The sequence below is a fragment of the Struthio camelus genome, chromosome 12, assembly GCF_040807025.1.
Source record: "Struthio camelus isolate bStrCam1 chromosome 12, bStrCam1.hap1, whole genome shotgun sequence".
In the NCBI taxonomy this organism is placed as follows: domain Eukaryota; kingdom Metazoa; phylum Chordata; class Aves; order Struthioniformes; family Struthionidae; genus Struthio; species Struthio camelus.
This window is the reverse complement of record NC_090953.1, coordinates 11478873-11500819: the sequence shown is the minus strand read 5'-3', so window position 1 is coordinate 11500819 and position 21947 is coordinate 11478873. Positions and strand designations below refer to the sequence as shown.

The 21947-nt window shown below is 38.2% G+C and overlaps 1 protein-coding gene across 6 annotated transcripts in view; it reads left to right on the top strand.

The window, feature by feature from the left end:
* ADAMTSL3 (ADAMTS like 3) overlaps positions 1 to 21008 on the top strand; it is a 207712-nt gene extending 186704 nt beyond the window's left edge. For all 6 annotated transcript variants that reach the window (XM_068957980.1, XM_068957979.1, XM_009681289.2 and 3 more), the window contains exons 24-31: positions 6921 to 7103; positions 9133 to 9252; positions 10059 to 10271; positions 12765 to 12948; positions 15537 to 15741; positions 16559 to 16668; positions 18259 to 18473; positions 19006 to 21008. In XM_068957980.1, the coding sequence (XP_068814081.1) occupies positions 6921 to 7103; positions 9133 to 9252; positions 10059 to 10271; positions 12765 to 12948; positions 15537 to 15741; positions 16559 to 16668; positions 18259 to 18473; positions 19006 to 19115 (1340 nt within the window). In that variant the 3' untranslated portion in view covers positions 19116 to 21008. The remainder of the gene's footprint in view (positions 1 to 6920; positions 7104 to 9132; positions 9253 to 10058; positions 10272 to 12764; positions 12949 to 15536; positions 15742 to 16558; positions 16669 to 18258; positions 18474 to 19005) is intronic.
* The last annotated feature ends 939 nt before the right edge of the window (positions 21009 to 21947 follow it).

The window sequence follows — 21947 nt, the reverse complement described above, 5'->3', positions numbered from 1 at the left end:
GTAGAGGGAGATTACCAGCGAGGTGCCCCAAGACTGTTCTGGGACTTGGGATTTTCAACTAATTTATGAAAGTTCTGAAACAAAATGTGAACAGTTAGATGGCAAAAACTGTGAAGGGTCAAGATTTATAAAGGCTAATAAATCTAAAGCTAGATGCAAAGAGCTGCAGCAGGATCACACAAATAGTGTTTAGTTGTTAAATTGAGGCAGACAGCATTCAGAGTTAAGTGCAAACTAAACGTACATGTAGAAAAAATAACTTTTAAGTATAGACATGTGCACACAGTGATGGACTGTATTGAAGAACTGTCACTCAGAGGGAGGTTTGTGGAGCCATGGTGGCTAGCGCACTGGGGACCCTGGCTTCCTTCTTCATGGTGGCCATAAAGGCAAGACAGGGCTATTGGAACATGAGAGAAAGTATAATTTGGCCACTGTTTAAATCCATGGGGAAGTCTGCTTGCAGTTCTGGTCACCTCATCTCAAAAGGATATAGCAGTGCTCAAAAGGTAGAAGAGAAACAAGAAAAAATAACAAGCATGATGGTCCAAGTGCCACATCTGGTTTAGGCAGTCAGGAAGATACACTGAGGAGGAGTCAGTCCCTAAACACCATGATTTTAATGCTCTTTCCCTACGCATCCCCAGCTGCCCACCACTGGACACACACAGTGCTATGTTAGATGGGCTTCAGGTCTGATTAAGAATGGCAATTCCTGTGCAGTTCTTTAATTTCTGATAAAATTATATTTTCCAAGTCCTGGAATATATATTTGCTTCAAGTCCTGGACAGCATGTCCCCTCCAAGACTGTACATATCTGGGCCCTTGGTGATATAGCCATGGCTGTTCAGCTCAATGAAAGTGTAATTCCCCACTGGCTGGGCAGAGCTGATGACACTCTGATGACAGCAGTGAGTTGTGGGATTGCCCTAAGGTGCACCAACCAAGTCCTTGTTGGGGGGTCTCCTGGAGAATTTAGCCTAGCCGTTATTTCTGAATTTTCACTCAATTCAACCCTGTTGTATAGATGCCTAAATAGAGTTGTGTAATTTTAAATGCCACTTTTTTGAAAAATCTTAGCGTTAAACTCCTGCAGCTCTTTGAGCTGACAGAGAACTAAAGAGGACCTGGCAGAGCTGTAGCAAGGGTGGGATGAGAAGGGCTCTTGCTTCAGGGACCCCTCTGAGGAGGTCACCAGATGTTAGCAAATAGACCTAAATCATGCCAGCTGCTGCTACTGCTTAGGAAGAGGGGCTGTCGCCTGGCTGGTAAGAAGAGGCAGAGGGAATAGCTTTGAGAGACTGTGAGAAAGTGGGGCAGGATTAGGGGGCAGGTTGGAGGATCTCACCGAGTGCCAGAATGTCTCCCTGTGGCTCTCAGTCCAGGTCTATCACTTCCTGTGAAGCTGGCAAGATTTGTGCAGCTAATTTCACTGGTGGCATGCTCTAGGCTCTTTAAAGTTCTCTAGGAGTTGATTTGCTCAAGCATAAGCATTCGGATAAGTATAACGGAATTTTGTGATTTCTGCTAGAGAAAAAAGGAAAAAGTATCAGTTGAAGAAATCGTATTGTAAGTTATGCTAATTCCACTGTAGCTGTCAGAGTGGAGAAGAAGTAATATTCAGAGGACGTTCATTGTGTACACTACTGACCCAGAATCATTTCCTCTGAAAAATGACATGCGAAGCTGGCCTCCAAAGTTAGGTAAACTTTTAGAAAAGTGCAGCAAAATGTGATTTGTGCCAGGACAGTTCTGCCTTGCTCTTGAATGGGAAATACAGAATACTTTATGAGATTCTACAAAGCTGGGGGGAAAATTTCTGAAGACATATCCAATGTTTTAGAGCAACCAGCTAGTAGGCCAAGATTTTTATAGTGTGTAATATTTCATAGGGCTTTCAAGGTTGGAGGAAATTTGTTTTTGAACACTGAATATTTTAAGGGCACCCTATAGTGCAGATTCTTTTCTTTTTTTTCTTTTTTTAAACATGTGTTTCACAGTCCCATCCGGAGTTGGAGTTTTTTTCCATAACATTTGCTGTCCCAGGGCCACTCATGGTGGAAAATGACTTTTTTCATGGAACATTGAGTATTTTAGAGCTGTTCCAGTACTAGTGGAAAATAACCTGTGTTTGAGGTCAGAAAAATAGATTAAACTAATTTTAAAGTTTTATAGCTACTTAGGTCTATAGTAGAACTTTTTAACATCAGAGGATTTAGATCCATTGCAAGATCAAAATTCTGATTTTTAAGGGGTTTTTTTTGAGGCTAATGAGGCCCCAGTTCAGCAGCACATGTTTGTTCATGAAGGACAATTATAGCCATGTTTAATTTTAAGCATGTATTTAATCACGTTCTCTAAAAGGGATAGATTTAATCATGTGCTTAAGTGCTTTCCTGACTTGGAGCCGTAGGATACGACTGTTTTGTTCTGCTACTTGCTGAAGTCGATGATGAATCCCCCATTTGAATCCCTGGGATCTAAATCGCATTCAGGGTTTCTGAAGCTTTGGCAGTTTGTGTGAGTAGATACCTTTGGGCTCATCCGCAGCTGCATCTGCGTGAAGGTGGGTTATGAAGCAAACAAAGGTGGCTTTGAGCCATCTCTTCTCATTTTATTCCTGGCTGGGAATCAAACCAGGAACTCTTCTGCCTGAAAGTAATATTTTCTTGCATGTAGATAGGGAATGACTTCCTTCCAGGATTGCAGACTGGAAGATATACTTTTTTTCCTGAAGAGAAGGTCTAGGAAATGATTCTAAAATGATTCGGTGTCTTCTGACCCCTATGGATGGGCAGCCATTTTGCAGAAGAAGCTTTTGTAGATGTGTTAAATTTGGACAGTAAGATGAAAGGAAAGATGCATTTCAAAACTGTCCCAGAAGGGACACTGACAACAGTGGAAATGTCTTTGAGTCAGAAGAACAGAAGGCAGAAAAGTATAGCTGTGAGAGGGAAGTATTTTTAAAATTCGATGTAATTAGCTGTTAAACATCTCCGTTAATGATCCCGAACACATGTTGCTTATTTAACCAGTCTTCTCTACACAATCCTATAATGGAAGGGGATCTTGAAGAGGGAGTGAATGTTATTTTTGTCCATGTAAATTCACAGGGTAAATCAGTCTTTCTGCAAAGGAGAGTCAAGCATTTGCTGTAAAATTCAGCCCTGTGCAGAGGATGAAGTACCCATCAGGTCCTGCTTATGCCCCTAAGCTTAAGTGTAATTTCAACTCCATTCAGTTTATCACCTTTAAGAAAAAAGTTGTCTCATGGTTTGGCCTCCTGCTTAGTTTAATTTCTCTTCAGAAAAGAAACCTGAATATTTACAAAACTTTTAAAGCTTTATTGACATGAATACTAAAGGATAAAGCACAGTTTTTAGGCCTTAAATATTTTGCCTAGGAAAAAGAGCTTTTTTGCATTTTGATGGTATGCTTTGAAGTGTATCCTGCAGTTTTTTGTGTAGCTAAATCAGTGCTGTTCACGGTAGTACTGAGAGTCTTGTCGCAAGAGGAATGTGAGAATTGTGTACCTTGCCCTCCTTCTCACAAGAGCTGATAAATGGTATTTAGCTCAGCGCACAGCCCTGCATGCCAGTAGGGAAGCAAAATCTTATCTCAGGAGTAGTAAATGTAGGGTCTAATTTCTAAAGGGAAAGCATTGAAAAGCTGCGTGATGGAAGCTTATTCAACAGAAATGTATTAATAATGGTAATTGCGTGTTGGGATTGTGCTGTGAGCTACGTTATAAGAAGGGGTTTTAAGCAAAGCGCTGTTAAGCACAGAGACTTTTAAAAAGGTAAATGCTCATCTAAAAATAGTTTTGCTTGAGTATTTTCCAACAGTAAGAGTTTCTGCTGATAGGAATTCCAGAAATGACAGTATGCACAAGAACTCAGTGTCTTTCATGGGAGTTATGGCAGAAAAGGATTTTTGCCTGGCCCCATAAACATGCAGATAAACTGAAGCTGTCCCAAAGAACTCGCAATGTACCTGTTGCTTCACCCGAGCATGCAAAGGAGCTGGACTGTAAGGGATGGCTTTACATTCTTCTCCTGTCTGCTTTATTTCTTTAGTCCATTTATTGGGTGTCTATCAGCAGATGTGATAGTATAGCACAATAAAAACTTGTTTCTGGCCCAGTACTGTTTTGCCTCTCTCTGGATGCACAAAACAAGGCTTTGTATCACCCTTGTGCTCTTCTGTTTGGAGTTCCCTTGAAAGGCAGGGTTAGAGGTCCCCTTTTTGCAACATGCAGCTATGTCTTGTATATGTATAATTTAACTGATAATTTTTAAATAGATTTTTTTTCACTTTTTCTGCAAGTGACAGCACCCTTTATATAGTTTGGATGGATTCATTATGCATTTCAAATGGGCTGAGTGCTGAACTGCAATGCACAGCTCTGTCCTCACTTCTGCTCCTTGGACCTGTTTGTTTATTCATTATTCCCTTGAGAAATGGCCTAATTTACTTTCATATGTGTGCGTGGTACTGCTTGATTTCCAACCCACCCCCTAACCAACCCCCAAAGAGAATTGTATGGAGATCCTTGGGACAGAAAAGGGAATTACTTGCTAGTTATTTCATTTGACTTAAGGGTGTATGTGACAGATACCCTGATTTTGAACTTAAAATGACAATCAAACCTATTTGCAGATTTCTTCTGCAAACTGAGCTCCAGTGCAGGTTTTAAAAGGCTGTCCATGTCTCTGAATGACAGACAAGAAGAGTAGAAACACAGCAACTTTTCAGGGAAAAGCTCTCGGATACAGACCGAGTTTGGAAGGAAGAAATATTTTACTTAAATCCCAGGAATGAGATACCTTTCTGAATGCTCTGCTGAGAGCAGAGTGAAGACTCTGTATCAAGGGAGGAGGTTGGGCTGAAGTTCAATAGAGGCACAGGTCAAAAGCTTAAATTTGAACCTTTCCAAACATTTGCATGTTTTCATGTTTTGAGGAAACTGAATTTTGAATCTTTTGACCTCAGTCCCATCCCAGCTGTGCTGCTTCTGGCCTATTTTTAGCTCTAATTGCCCTGCAGGATTTTGGTACCACTAAGGGCAGTCTGACTGCAAACCTAAGCCTTAGATTAAAACAGCTCAGCATCCTCACAACACCTCCTCAACCCATCTGTACAGTAAATATATATCCCTGAATGGCCATGGAAAATATAGTGTAAAGGAAAAACATGTCTGAGAGTGATACATCATAGCCAGAAAGCTGGGATATAATGAAAAAAAGACCCTTAAAACAAGACCTCTTCCTAATTCCAAAAGGAGTTTTCAAAGTGTTATAAAGCTTCTTCTGGAAACTTGAAGGACAGCCTGGTTTTTGGATCCTCATGCACTCTGCAGATCTGTACCTTGTTTTGTGCAATTTTACTCAGTAAAACATAACCTTGTGAGCGTAAAAGCACTGGACGGTTGCTAAATTGTCCAGGATAAAATCTGTGATCATGCAGGAGAATGTTTCTCTCTGCCGTCTTTCTAGACAAAATGGTGTGGGGGAGCTTTTTCCTTCAGTGGAACAGCAGGATCCAAAAAATATATCTGTTTCCTATTACAGTAAAGGAAAAACTTGAGGTGTGCATTGAAAGTGCTAAGCCAGTGATTGAAATGTTAAAGTTGTTCCTAAAGGCTATTCCACATCATGAAGACATCATCTGTAAAGTAATACCCCACAACGATCTGTGAGGAAAGGAGACTGAATTAGCGTTCGATATGGCTGAAATTTCCATGTGTCCCACGTTCAGGTCAGGTTCTGTAGTGGATCCCCATCTGATGGGCTTGAGTGACCAGTGACCTGATATATTTAGACAAGAAAACAGAATTCAGGCATGAGACACACTAACTGCTCTGAGTTGTCCTGTGGCCCGTGCATTTGTTTACCTCTGTGGCTAGTCCTTGTGCCAGATACGTCAGAACAATCCAGTGATTTATTTAGAATTTTGGAGCTTTGGAAGAATGCTTCTGCTCCACCAGCTCAGCTAGGGGGCAAGCAAAAAAGTGTCCCATCTGCCAACTTGAGAAATATCCTTTTAAAGGCAAATATTTGGGGGGGGGGGGGGAAGCAACAAGTCAAAGTCATATTACAGAGCTAATACCATGCAATTTCAAAAATAACCTATTTAAAAATAAAAATCCGATGTCCTTAATAGATTAAAGTTTAGAATGGAAGTTATCTGCAAATATTGAAATTCTCAGGCTTCCTACTTTACTGTAGGAAAGATGATGGCTTTCTATAACATGATAAATGAATGTTTAACAATTGATCCCCTACTTGAGTTGTTAATAGCTCTTTCTGTTCCTTTACATAGCGTTGCTGTGATTTGTCTTTATGCCACCTGCTATCTGGAGAAGTCTTCAGGGGTCTTTTTTGGCATAAATTGGCCCCATAATATTTTCTAATTTCATTGATAAATACATCCTTTTTCTTCAAGAGAAACATTGTGCCTCGATTTCTTTTTCTGCTTTATGTTTTAATTAGAAATGTAATATTTATTCACTCCATGTATTCGGGGATGCAAGTTCAATGAAAAGATGCTGTGCAGATCTCCTCATAAGCTGGTCCTGACTGGGGTTAACATCTCACGTCTTTCGGCAGAGACACTCATGAACACATTGCATTGCTTTTGAATGACTGGCGGCAGTTTTTAAAGCTGTTCTGTGGACTTACCTTACAGTGTTTAGCCTTTACTCTCTACAGGATGCTGAACTGTTAATAGAGCTAATGACTGAGAAGTTTTGTTGTGAGTGGAAGAAGTACTCATTTTGCTATAGTGTTGTTATTTTATTTACAGTATTGGTGAAATGACAAAGAAACCTATAGTTCTTAGATATTATGGTAGCAGTTAGCAATATAAAACATATGATTTATCCCACTCAATAAATATTTTCCTTATTTGAATTTTAAAGGTGTTCCCCAACCAAATGTAACGTGGTCTAAGAAGAAAAATGTTCTACAAATGGATTCTTCCTTACTTTCGAATGGCTCTTTACTTCTGAGGAATGTTTCATATGGAGATGCAGGAACGTATACCTGCACAGCAACTAACGCTCTTGGAAAAGTGGAGGCCACATCTATTCTCCACTTAACTGGTAAGCGCTATGTGACAGTTCCTTACTGATAAGGACAGTGAGCCCCTTTGATTATGAAGTTTTACCAATGAACTAGTTGGGGAGATATTTTACACTTTATAATAAACTTGGAATTTTTTATTACATCTCACTCCTTGGGATCTGTTCTGTTTCACGTTTCCTATAGTAGTGGATCTATGGGTAAAGGTTTGATTTGTGACTTCTTCAAATGTTGCTCTATCTTCTTGCTTCTACATCAGCCCTTAAATAATGAGACACGTTAGAAAACTAAATCCAGTGTCATATTACATTGTGCTCAGTGCTTTTATCTAGGGAAACAGGGCATACTTGAGTTATTCAGAAAAATCGATAGGGAAACTTAATGAAATAAACACAATATTTTTTTTAAAGACCAATAAAACATAGAGACATGGAAAACAAACAAAAAAAATCTAAATGTGAACTGCTAACTCTAAAAATAGAAAACTTAAACAAAAACTCTTGTTAAATGACTCTATTGTAAGTAGATTAATAATGTAATACTGTATAATACAATCATGCCTTGCAAATAGCTCCAATAAATGGATCATTCAGCTCTAGAGATCACCGTTTTGTTGTACAAAGTACAACCCAGTTATACATGGCCAATTCTGCTACAAAGCTTGTTTTCTTAAGCACACGTGTAGGGTAGGTTGTAGAAGTGTGCGGATCTATAGGCCAAGAAAGACATACCAAAGACATAATAGGAGCCTCTGTGTAAGGATGAGTGTAAACTGAAGCGGCCTTCCTAGTTTCAGTTTTCCTGAACTAGGTCAAAACTTCAGATGTTCATGAGAGCAGTAATATTGTAGTGGTGTGACTAGAAGACTGCTCACAAGAGTCTGAGCTTCATTTCTAATCCTGATCACATGACATTAATTTAAATAAATTTAGAGTGGCCAGTAGAGGGCCAAATTCTGCAACTTTTGGACTGTGCGAAAGTTTGATGAAATGGGAGGACTTCCAGTGTCAGGACTTGCAGATTACACTGACTCACTGCTGCGCAAAGCAACATCGTGTCACACCATTGGACTTTGCTGCAGCAAGTACTGACCTACCCTGGGGAGTCAAGCAGCAGCTCAAAACATGAGCAGCCTTTCTAATGAGCGTGCCTAAGGACTGACGAGACAACTAGCCTTTATCCTGTTGGCGTCAGTAAAGGACTGGCCTCAGAGTGGTCCTGTGAAGATTTTTTTGTCCCATCATTTACACGGCCAGTCAAGAGGCCTTGTGCAGACATTGTACACTGGGGGAAAAGGTAGACTAATCCAAAGGAACCTATATAAAATGACCCACAGAAATTAGGCTATAGCAAAACACTTAAACCACAGAAGGAAGGTGTATCATGGATATTATGCACATTCATTAAAACATAAATGTTGAAAAAATGTCAAGAACTGTGTGTTACTGGCAGATTATCCACGTTTTTGGCAGTTATTCTGGCATATAATAAAAAGGAGGAGTTGCTATAGTGATAGGCATATGATTCTGCCTATATTATGCAATCTCTACTATGCACAGCATATTTTTAAGAGATTTTCTATTTTTTTATTATGGCAGTTTGTCTTATTTCCATCTAATGGAACAGAAGAATTGGCCTGATTCCATTGAGAGAGTTTTGTTTTGTTTTTAATTTCTGTATGTGAATGACTGATAATGAAATAATAAACAACATTGTCGTGAGAAACAGTAAATAGATCAGGGATCTTGTAAGTCTTGTTTTTAAGCTAAGTGTTACAAGCTCATTTGTTAAAAAAATAAATAGTCAATGCATTTGATAAATTTAAAAGTTTTAAATTTTGTATTATTATAAATAATTTGTTGCCCTGTTTTCATATCTGAAGTGTATTTGTTAGATGAACAGTTCAATTGCATAAATGAAGATTGTGAAGAATTGCAAAGGACTGTTACCCTTCTGCTTGATAACTAGTGTTTGATATTTTGATACTAATTTTCTTCAGCATCTTGGTTTAATTCTTGATAAGAAGAGATCTTGTACGTTGTTTTCCAGAGCAAACGTTTGCAGAGAATAACACGCTATCATCAAAGGGAAGCAGAAGAAAGCGTGTCCTAATGGCATCTGCAGTTGGCACAAATGTCACTGTGGTGCCTGGAGATCCATTAAGAATAGGTGTGTTGTCTTTTCTGCTTTGGTGATTGAACTGTATGTATTGTTAATGTCATTAAAATGGAAAGGGCCCCAAGGGGCGGGTGAGTGTAATTTTGAAGAGTCCAGTTTTGGTGACCATCTGGATGTCCTAAGTGTATTTCAACTTTTTGTTATCAGAAGGAGATACAGAGTTAGAGATTAGACGTGACTATTTTTTGATCTAGCTTTTCAGAAAAAAAGTGTTTTAAAATGGTGACCCTGCAAGCATTATCTAGACATGATGAGACTGAAGTTGTGTAATTTCTTTGAGCTCCCTTTGAAAATGGTGAGATGGGATCCAACTGTTCTCTAGAACTGTTTATTTTTGTATCTAAATTAATGCTTCTGTTTCCATCCCTTTTTGTGCTTGTGGAGTGAAGTGCCCGAATTTCGTTTAGTGTTTATGATTCCTTTCTAAAACAGATAAAAACTCTCCCCTCACAAGCCTATTTGCATATTATAGTCTGGTGTGAAATCTTCACTCCATTTAAATAATTTGGTTCTCCCTTTGGTTCATATAGAAGTGATGTCTGTAAGAATCTACTAAAAGGGAAAATATAAAGAACTGTGGTAAGTATAATTGTCTTACACAGCTGATAACACTCAAGACTCAGTCAGGACCAGTTTGGGTCATAACTGGGACTTCAGTGGATTTGTACATGCTCTTCATTTTTATTTAGCTTGGTAAGGCCTTTTATATAACATCAGATTCATGCATACCCGTTTGCAAACACTTCAGTGTTGCTGCGGTGTTTACAAAAACCTGCTAAAATGCTGTTGATTTTTAGGTTGCCCAGTGCTTCCCAACCACAGAAACACAGTTCACTGGCTTTTCGGAGATTTCCCAGTTGAGAAAGTTGAGACCTTGGAATACCGAACCCTAGTTGGGGGTCGTGTCTTGGAGGTGAACACCAACTCTGGTCAATTCGCTGGACAATACAGATGTTGGACTACAGCTAGTGCAAAACCAATGTCAGTTTGGGTAAATGTCAAGAAGGAAGGTTTGTTGAAAATTATATGACAAATTCTTAAATTTTTAATTATTATTTTCTTTCACTGTGTAATGGTTTTCCTGAACCCTGGCCTGTTTTTGTACATGGAAAGTGATAGACAAATACATATTTAACTTCATATATATGAGTAGTCCCAGTTAAGTCAATGGACAATGTCCATACTCAGAGCTGGATGTGGGCATCAATGTCTACAGTAGCAGGACCTAACGTTGTATTGTATATCTCATTTCTTACTCGTGCAGCTGAGAAGCTGGGAGAATATTGCTTGATTCAGTGCCTTGCTGCTTGAGCAGTTGTTTAATCAGGCCAGTTTTCTAAACTTCAGCAAATCATACAAATTGTTATCATGATAGCCCACCAAACTGAAAAAAACCCCCTGACTTTGAGGATGTATGTGTTAATTACAACCAAAATAATATTAATGTTGTTTTCACGTTTCAGTGTGAAAGCCATGATATGGAAGCCATCTTTTTAAACATATCTGCATACTAGGAAATAGTACATATTCCTTATCAATTTCAGTTTTAATTTTCAAGAACGTTTTGTAAGGTCCTAATCCTCTAATGTGATGTACCTGCACAAAACTCCATTTCTATAAGTGGGTTATAAAATGTGGAACTGTGGATAAAAAATACTGTAGACAAATTTGAGAAGAATCTTACATGTGCATCAGCAAGACAATGGGCTGCATTTGCAAATGCTCTGTGTAGTTTGTAAATATTAAGGTTCTGTAGAACTTAATTACGTTATAATTGATGGGCTTTTCCAAAGTATCTCAGAGAGTTAGGAACTTAAGTCCAACTGGGAGTCTGGCAGCAAAGTGCTGAACTCCATTTGACATTTAAAAAAAAAATTGTACTGACCGGTCAATACCCTGGGAATGCAGATGAGATTTATCTCTTGAAATCGTTCATGATTTATCTATTATTCTGCCAACATGATTTGGCCTACTGTTTATGTACAAAAGACGCAAAGAAGCTATAAGATCAGATTTTGCAATTCCCTACGCTGTATATAAAGTGTCTTCTCAATGACTGCCATTGGCTTACTTGCAGGAGCAAAGACTTGTTCTGTTTCCAAAGGTTGTGGAGTTAGTGTTGCAGTTACAAAGTAACTTTACTAAAATATGCCCATTATCAAAATGTCACTCTTGGTGACAAATCTGAAATCAAAAGGAAATCAAAATTTTAATAAACTGAATCAGAAAATATTCTGATAGATCTTATCAAGAACGTGTCCAGGCCTTGGTCCTGATATATATCTCATTAAAGTTAGAAGCTCTGAACAAGCCTATCCATGTATTGAACTGTCCACCTATAGTCTTTAGTTGAACTGCCTTTTGGTTGCCTAACAATACCCTTTCTAATGAGGCCGGTCACCACTTTGGGAGGGATTCCGTTTTCCGGTCATGAGCTTTAGCTCTGATTGTTGCTTCTGTAAATGTTTCATCACTGAAAAATCCCTGCGTTTGTAAGACTGCAAAATCTCTTTTGGTGGTTCCTGCACAGTAGGCATATTGAGGGTGCTTCTGAGCAGTGTCATCCTAGTTAAACAAACAATACAGTCTTTCCATCATAGTTGCACTCAGTAAATTTAACTATTTCTACTTTGAAAAAGGCCCTTTTGTATTATTTTAAGAAATCCAGAAGTAATAAGGAAACATTGAAAAACAATAAGTAAAAGAATTCATTATGTGCTGGAAGAGCGAGCCTGTGGACACAGCTGGTAGCTATCAATTATTCTTGGTTATTACAGAAAAATCTGACTCCTTCTGTGATCACATAAAAATCTGTCAACATTGCATAGTACTTCATCTTTTACCAAGTGTCAAAAAAAAAGTGTAGGGGGGAGGGAGAAGTGTGGAATTGTGACTAAATATAAAGGTAGTAATTGTTGGAGGTGATTGGTCTTTAATATAAAACGCTCCTTAAAACAAATTCCTTTTTCATCTTGCCAGATGCCTCAGTGGCAAATTATTTATGCATTAAATACCTTTTCTATAGTTTAGTACAGGATTCTCTTAAATCATGGAATTATGTGAAGTGTCTGGAGTAAGATGAGTTTTCTTCAGAATAAACTTACTGTAGAGCAGCAGGAAACCTACAGGCCCTGATTTACAGTTTCCTTTTTTTAATGCTCATTGTATAAAAATGTTATGAAAGTTTTAAAAGGAGTTCATCAGTTCCTACTGAGAGCCAAGTTCTGCCCTTCATGTGCACATATGCTGATCCCATTTACCTTCTAGAGAATTTCATGCTCATATGTAAGAGCCAAAGTTGAGGGAAGCTGAGCAGGACTAAATTCTACTCTGGCTTATGGTCCCTTTCCACAATGCTGAGATATTTGCTTTTCTGCATTGAATGTAGTACCTATCTAGCTTACAGGCTATGCTGCCAGAGCAATTAAATTGTGACCCAGTTACAGTGTGTAATGCCTCTCTCACTCACTAGTTTTCAACTGCATTTCTTCTCCTATGACTAGATTATAAATGGGAATATGCGGAGTGGAGTACTTGCTCAGCTAGCTGTGGGAATTTGGGAACCCGCTCCAGAAGACTACAGTGCATGAATTCAGAGAAACAGAAAGTAAATGAATCATTATGCAGAGAACAGCAAAAGCCAGTGATTATTTATCAGTCATGCAACACATGTGACTGCCCTGCCAGGTAAGCTCCTTTCTACTCAATTTCTGTGGGTATTAACATTCTTCTGTAAAACGTGCTCACAAACATCTGAAAGTGCTTGTTTCTGGGTGTTACTCTGAGTCTGAAATTTGAGTTTTATTTTATCATGAACCCCTAAAGCATGGGAGATGTGAAAATGGATCACAAGCAGGTAGGGGGATACTAGATTCAGCAGAATAAATGAGACTGTGCAGAGCTCTGTGTTGCTGCAGCTAGTCATGCTGCTACCACACTAACACCTTTAAAGCTAAGCTGGAGGTCCTTCTGATAACACTGGGATCTGCTACTTTTGTGGGATCTGTGCCAGCACCTTAGGAAAAGCTGGTTCTGTTAAGAGCACCTGAGATGCTCATGAGCGGAGATTGCGGTCACCTCATCCCCTTCCATGCTAGCAGAGCAGCTGTGCGTGGGATGTCTACTGTGGAGCACCTCCGTTGTCTCTTGTGCCCCTTGCCACAGTGTCACAATCCTTGTGTGTGCTTCTCTGGCACTCTTCTGGCTGAACTGGCTGCGATACCTTGTGATCTTTGGGCAGCAAATCTTTATATCACAGCAAATATAACCTGCCTCTGGTTCCAACAGCCAAAATCTCATCTCCGTGTTTTGTGGACTGCAGTGAGCACTCCAGCTCAGCAAGGCGTTGCTCAAGGTCTTCAGCTGGAAATCCCACGGGCATCCTCAAAACAAGTGCTCTGCATTGCTTACAAGGATTGGCTGTCACTGTCAGCAATATAAAATCCATGAGAGATGAAAAGTCATGCACACGTTTTGGAGTTGTCCCTTACTGGAAAGTCTTTGGAGAGAAGTGTTAAGACCTTAACTGACATTGTGGGAGCGCATCTGCCAGCATGTTCTAAACTCTGTGTTCTAAATACGGAAAACATAGCAACAGATAAATATCAGAAGAAATTTGTTTATATTTCAATATTAGTAGCCAAAAAACAAATCACTCTAAATTGTGAGTCTGAACTACAGCCAGCCTATAACAAGTGAACTTCTTGCCAGTGGAAAAATACTAAAATAGAGCAAATAGTATGAAACACAGACTCAGTTGCAGGCTTCCCTCTAAAAACTGGCCATTCAGAGCAGACGAGAGAGAGTTATAAGGATACGGGGCGGGTGGGGAGGGGGGAGGACAGTGGCCCCCTAAGCAAAGGTTATGTCTTTAATGGACTCCAGTGCATGACTTAACAATCTGAATGAGACTGGAGCCGGAGTAATTACCATAAAAATCAAGCAGTTATTTTGTACGGCTAAACAGACTGGGAACTAAATTTTCTCCTACTAAAATGCTTTATTTTGCTTTTAATTTGGCTTTATGTAGAATTAAACTGTGGAAGGGAATTCCACGCATACTAACATAGTTAACTGTACCTAGAATTATACATAATATAACGTAACGTAATTCTTTTTGCCTTTTTAAAGTATTCCAGGCTTCCCAGATATCTGAGAAATAGCCCTGTCTCTCGCTCCTAGTGCCTCCAGCCTCTGCCCTCTTCCCTGTGGTTGCTGATCAGGGAGGGAAGTGCAAAACGTTCAGACTTCCCGTTCCATTTCCCCACATGCTGGCCTCTGCTAATCCCACAGTGGCTCTTTAGAAAGTATCCATAGAATTATATAGGTTTTAGATGTAAAGTCAGAGTTGTGGGCCCCTGTTGTTCAAAGGTGTTATGCATGTGTTTAATCCACTTCTCTCCAGCACAGCATATAAGTTAAGCAAATATAAGGATTTAAGCATGTGCTTAACTTCTGTTTAAAGTGCTTGCCAAATTTGGGCCTTGTTGATTTGCTGTGCATGTGTTGCACTAAATATTTGCAAAGTACTTGAGCTCTGAAAGGGAGAAAAAGACGAGAGTCCATACTGTAAAAGATTAATCTATCTTGAGTGAATGTAAACTGTTTGACCATCAGAAAACTAAATAGTTGCTGAAGAGAACAGAATATTTTTCCTGTTATCACAGTTGTGCTACAAATAAAGTCCCATTCCTTATTTCTGGCCTAGATTTATGAAGAGATTAAGTAGAATAAGTTATATTACCACCTACTGCTTCCCCTGTATTGTTCCCAGCTTCCAAAATAGGCTAAATGTTTGCAAAATGTAATCAATAAATAAAATGTTCTTTTTGAGCCATTATATAACAAGATTTTGATGTAATAAATTTGAATGCATTATGACACCTATTACCTTAATGGCAAGTGAGTCAGTACCATTCATTTTATAAGTTATGGAAAAGTATGCTGTCCGTCCTTCAGAAACGTTAAATTCAGTAGAGACTATAGCATTTACCTAGTATAACCTTTTGGGTAACAAGTAGTGTAACTTCAGTCAGCATATATTGAGTTACACTGTATCTTAGAGGGCTTCAGTTTACCAAATTTATAAGATCTTGCTTAACAACTGAAACGCTTGTTCTTTCTCGCATCAAATTCTTGACTTTAGACATTCACCTAAAACTTGCAATAACCCAAAATAAAGCCACTTTGATTTTTATTTGCAGATTACTGCAAACTACCAGCAAGGTTGCACAGCTTTCATATTTGCTATGAATTTGTTTCTCCACATCCTGTAGGTGGGTCACTAGTCCGTGGTCAGAGTGCTCTGCATCTTGTGGCAGTGGATTTCACTTTCGACAAATAACTTGCCAACAGACAAAAGCCAATGGCAGTGTGCTGACAGTATTACCAAATGCTTGTATGCACAGAGATCGTCCTCTGGGAAGGAAACCCTGTACAGTTTATTCATGTACAGAGCGGACAATACAGACAAAAGGGCAGGTAAGCTGCAGAGTTCATCTGGAAACACTTTGTGTTATAAAAACATATCAGTATCACCATGTCTGAACATTTGTTTCTCATGTACATAGGAAGAGCTGTGTGGCACTAGTTATAATTACCTTTCAGAACAGTGAACTACAAATCCTGGTTTCTTAATTTTGTGATATCTGATCGAATTCAGTATATTTTACAACGTAACCCATTATGAGGTATTCCATTCTTTTATGTTGGTGTACTGCGTTTACTGCAGCCTTCTAGGAACCAAGTTTGCATTAGCTGTACTTGTGAAGTTGCCAAAGAAAAATATATAAATGTTTTTCAAAAGCAGCTGCCGCAGTATTTAACACACAGAACTCTGCTTTCTTATGGTCTACATCTTCATTTGTGCAATAAGCTTGTGTTCATTTTGATAGGATTTTTTAAATTACATGCTATTTACTATTTAATGAGTGAAGTACTGAATTAAGAGAATTACTATTCCAGCAGCATTCCAGATATGGCTGTTAGCAATGCAAGTTTGTGTTTGTCAGACCTAGAGAAAGAATGTTATAGCAAAAGAATGTTATAGTAATAAAGATGTGAAATGATTAGAGTGTAGACAATAGATTTACCTTTATGAATAGATATGAGAAGTCACACACAGAGAATTGGAAAGATTAGGCCTTATCTGAACTGAGGTATGATGAGGGTTGAAGAGGGAGAGATACAAATCAAGGATGACAACTGGGTTATGTAGCTAACTGCCTAGAAGGGGGATTCTGCTGATATTAATGTTTGTTTCTTTTTCTTTCCCCTTGCCCTTTTCCCCATTTTTCAGTGTTCTGGTCGCTGTGTAGGCCGCACCGTAGGTTTACACCATCATCACTTTATATGTCAACTTCGTAATGGATCTTTGGTGCCAAGCTCTTCTTGTGATGAAAGAAAGAGGTATTCAGTTTTAAGCAGTACAAACATAATTGAGCTAAGTTAGATTCTTTAGATGATCAAAGTAAAGATACAGTGTTGTCCAGCCAGTATAAATATGCAAATCCTTCTTAGGAATCAAACTCAAGGAAAGGAGGTAGTGACTGTCATCCCTTTTATGGATGACTCGATGACTTCAGTGCCCAAGGGGGCCATGGAGCTGATCAGCATCCTCCGCTGTGCTAATGGCAAAGCTAGGAATAGAATGATGGAGTCTTGATTCCCAGATCCCAAGAAAGTAAAAATTGTAGTGATTTGTCATAACCTTCTCATTACCGCTGAGCTAGGTCTTTTCTGATAATACTTTTTACTAGAGTCTACTGCAGACCAAGTTTTATAAATTCAGAATTTTCCTGGGCCTCATATCCTGTACTATGTGAATCAGTTTACTACTTTCTGATTACTGAAGTAGGGTATACTTCTCTGCATAGACTTCATTCTGCCTCTAAATATGTACTGTTGGGGGGGGGAGGAAAGAAAGAGAAACTGAATGAATGAGAAGATGTGAGGTTTTTGTTTCTCACATTCATTTTAAGTGCTTTGTGAATTTGTTCTACTATCTTTAAATAACCCCTTCCAAAATGAAAATTATGGGCTTTACACCTCCTCAGAATCTTAATCAACAGATTCATCTGGGGCTGTGCCAGAGCTCATGAGTGAATGGCAATCTGTATAAAACACTATAATCTCAGAAAAGGTTAAATTCAAGAGGAGTTAAAGCTGAACATGAAGGTGTAGGGGCGCAAGACTCTGTTCCAGTCCTACCCAAAGGCATAGGTGGATCAGTGAAGAGCAGGGAATACATGGGTAACAAGTACATATATGTGAATTGTTACCATTTTTCTAGATTACTGAACCCAGCTTTGTGTATTTTTCTTTATAGAAGTGCTTCTCATTAGTGATCATTTTACAGCATTTTCACTGCACATAGGATGAAATTTTAGCTCCACTGACAGCAGTAGTCAAACTCTCATTTACTACTGAGAGCCAGGATTTCACTTTGGCTTTAAATGTTTGAGGAGGTTTAGTGCTGATGTAGAAATGTTATGGTGTGTTCAAGAGTGGTTATAGGGCACCTGCAGGATCCAGTACGTAACATTTCAGGATTGTTTTGGTGAAGAGAAGAGGGAATGCTAACAGTTATGTTTACTTGTTGAAACTGTTCATAGAGATGAAACAGTTTTTCTATTCCAGGATTAAGAAAGTGGTTTAAATAAACAGGGGCTCACCTTTTCTTTTGTCATGAGTGAGGCATAATGAATGGACACAAATTGAAATACAGGAAATTCAACTTAAACATAAAAAAAAAAATTTTTACTGTGAGGGTTGTCAGGCACTGGCACAGGTTGCCCAGGGAGGTTGTGAAGTCTCCATCTTTGGAGATATTCAAAACCCAACTGGACATGGTCCTTGGCAACCTGGTCTAGTTGACCCTCCTTTGAGTGGGGGCTTAGACTAGACAATCTCCAGAGGTTCCTTCCAACCTCAACTATTCTGTGAATAAGGGTTTAGCACAGAAATAAACATTTAACTGCCATTTGTTTTTCTCCACAGATCTGCTCTCAGAAGAAATTGTTCTTCAGAGGCATGTGATGTCTACTGGCGTACAGGCCCTTGGAGGCCTTGCAGTGTGAACTGTGGCAGTGGATTTCAGTCACGACGAGTGTACTGCGTACACAGAAAGAATAACAAACCTGTGGCTGATCAGCACTGCGGATGGAGGAAGAAGCCAGTGACCTGGCAGCATTGCAATGTCACATCCTGTGACAGTATGTAAATATTTATTTATATCTGAGAATAGTTTGTAGCAGTTATATTAGAAAGAGACTCACAGTTGTACACTAATGAATTTGCAAGCATTTGATTGTACATCAAATGTAAAACTATCCTCTCCAAGGAGCACTTCATAATCTTGGGGTTATTTTTCTCCATGAGTAGGCCAGTTTGATATTAAAGCCTGAAAAGCACTTTTTAGAGGCAGGAGTTTTCGGAGATTGTTTTATGCAAACTTCTCTGCATGACTGTGCCAGTTGTGACTCATTTATGAGTCTCTGAGCAAGCTGCTAACTACTGAAAGGTGGGGTAATTTTCTGAAATATGCACTAGGTAAATGAATACAGTGAGATCATGCCTTTTATTTGTGACCTAGTTCAGATTTGAATCCACTGTTGTCAGAAATGAAAAATAAAATAATCACCAAGCTACCAGCAATCCTTCAGCTGTTTATGGTTATGATGACTAATTCTACTATGTCTCTTTTGTCCATTATAAAGCCTTTTAATGTTCAAATATATTTTTCAGAAGGCGAATGCAAGGATACAACTCACTACTGTACGTTTGTAAAGCAACTAAAGTTATGCTTGATAGACATCTACAGACAAAGATGTTGTCAGTCATGCCAAGAAGTGTAACTCTTCTATGGAAAGTTCATGATGCTGCAGTGAAGAGATGAGAAGAGAGGTTCATTAAACTAGCCTGCTCAAAGTATATACTTGTAAATAAGACATTAGTCATAACAATTAAATAGCTACATGGGGCTAATGAAAAAACAGTATTGTAGATTGATATGCTGGACAGGGTATTTTTTCTGGGAACTTTTATTATCCACTCTTTTGCAATGGAACTTCTAATGTTTTAAACATTTTTGTGTCTGGATTAGGAAGATAATATCATGGCACATCATTTGTAAAATTTTACAAGCCATCACATTATAGTTTTACGGCGGGGAGGGGGGGGGCATTGTCTAAAAAGCACCACGCAGTGCTTACTGTCCTTAACTTATGAGAAAGACAAAGTAACAAAATCCTTTGAAGAATTTCAGAGTGCAGCAACTATTGACCTCTAGTTCGTGTTTTTATTGTTTTATCAAATTTAACATGATTCTTAAATTTATAGAACCTGTGGCTTGTAGCTATAAAGTTTTTGGCAGTGACTTCATTTTCATAAGCAGCCTGAGCTTAAGGGTCAATCTCACAGGATATGTTTTATTGAGATTAGCTGTCAGATGGATACACAGAAGTACATTTCTTTTTTCATGCTTGTATTTATGCATATATAATAAAAGGCATTGTAGATGCCAGTACAATTTTCAAAACAGCAATAGATCTGTTTTGAATAAATGAGGTGTCATTTTCCATTGTTTTTATTCTTCTGCTCCAGTCACTGAAGTACGATCAAAGTTCTGGCACAATTGGACTTCTCTACTGAATTTAAATTAGACACAAGGCTTCCTTGTCAGAGCTGTGAATGAAACATTTGTGAGCACTGTTCTCTTGCACGTAGTCGAATGGGGAACTAGAGCTGATAACTGGCCGAATGTACCTGTCAGACTTTGCCTTGAATAAATATTTGTTTTTGCATTAATGAGGAAAAGAAATCCAAGGAAGAAATATTAATTATGAAAATGAATAAGTGCAAGAAACCTATCTTTGAGCAGTTTTCAGTCACGATGATTTTTCATCATGACCATTAAGTATTCAAGTCTTTTGAAAACTGGTAAATTCTGATTATGACATTCCTGAGTAAATTGTTTTCTGTATTGCAGATTGTCTTGTAGGGTTTAAGCACAGAGGACCCCTTAGGAGGCAGCAGATAGTAGTTGTTTTTTTTCTTTTATAGTTTCCACACTACTGCACATGCTGGAGGCCTGCATCCTTATCTTGGCTTGGATTTTGTGTTCAGTTACTGAACTACCTTGCATTGTAATTAGTGGGTATACTGTAAGAACAGTTTTAGAAACAGTATTCCTACACAATGGGTTTGTATCACTGAAAATTAGAGTAGCACTACTGTATAGAAAGTGTTTAAAGTGGACTGTTGTGTCCAAGGCTGACTGCAAGGAGAGGATATTCCTGATCATTACCTTCTTAATCAGCAATGGGTCTTGATTGTTTAAGCAGTTTTTTTTTTAAATTAAAAGAAAAACATTTGTAAGATACTTTTGTAGATATTTATTGTCTGATTTAAAAGTGCAATATTTTGTTTTGTACAGTGTTTAATAAAGATTTTGGAACATATATTTTTTCTTATTACCAAAATTTCTTATTCATGTTTTTCCTTTATATTTAAAGTTTTCAAATATTAACACATAGCATTCTTTTGTTGCTTTAATTTTGTCTTTGGTTAAGTATGCATGCTATAACAGAAGCAGTGCTGTAAATGTTTGTTTTTGCAATTGGCATGACATTCCTCTGTAGCTTATTTTATTGCTACTCCAGTAACTGAAGATGTTTAATATTTAGCTTTCTTAAACGTAGTTTTGATATTTCTGAAATAAACTCTACTTTGATTATTCAACAGCATGATTACACAGAGATTGTTTATTACTGTGATTTTCATGGTAGCTATGCTTTCCTCCCAAGTATTACTTATCAACCTATTATCTCCATAATCCTGGATTTTTCAAAACTAAGACTAGCTCTTATTTCTGACAGCTTATCAGACAGATTCTCAGCTTCATTACAGTCTGCTTTGCGCTGCTATTAAAAGGCAACATAAGAGATAACCTGACTGAAAAAGTGGAAGGGAAATTTTTCTATGCCAAAATCCAAATAAATCAACTCTTACTTACTGAAGCCTTGAATCAGGATTGTGTAAAAATGTGGAATAAATTTATGTTTCCTTGCTAGGCCTCCATGTACTGCTCCAAGCAGAGTGCATATAGATCCAACAGATAATCTCTGTATTTTTATATTTACTGGGTTATGGCTGGCAAATAGCTGCATGAAGAATTTTGTTTCATATATTTATCCAATATTTTGTTTCATATATTCATCCAATATGTATAATAGTCAATAGAGAGTCCCATAAATTATATGAACAAGGAAATCGTCAAATATTTTTGTTAAGCTGAAATTAAATGTCTAGCAATGAAATGGTGATGTTTCAGAGTTATCCTAGATGGTAGTACTGACACAGATGCAGGCATCTTTTTCTTTTCGGCTTTATGTCATCAACTCATTCTTTCTGTTAAAAAACAGATTCTGTATAGCAGCTGTGCGGAGCATGTATAACATAGTGTACAAAAAGCAATTTTAGAATAGCAATTGGATCCATGAATAACTTTTCTGCTTTTGCATCTTGGTTTAGCGTAACATCATAAAATGCTTCTTTTTAACAGCTGTTTTTTTGAGGCATATTAGTTTTCCAGCCTGCTGTTCATTTTGTATGCAGTTCAATAATATTCTGCTTATGACAATGTGACCTTAAGTATTGAATATTGTCTGAAGCTTTAAAATATCATT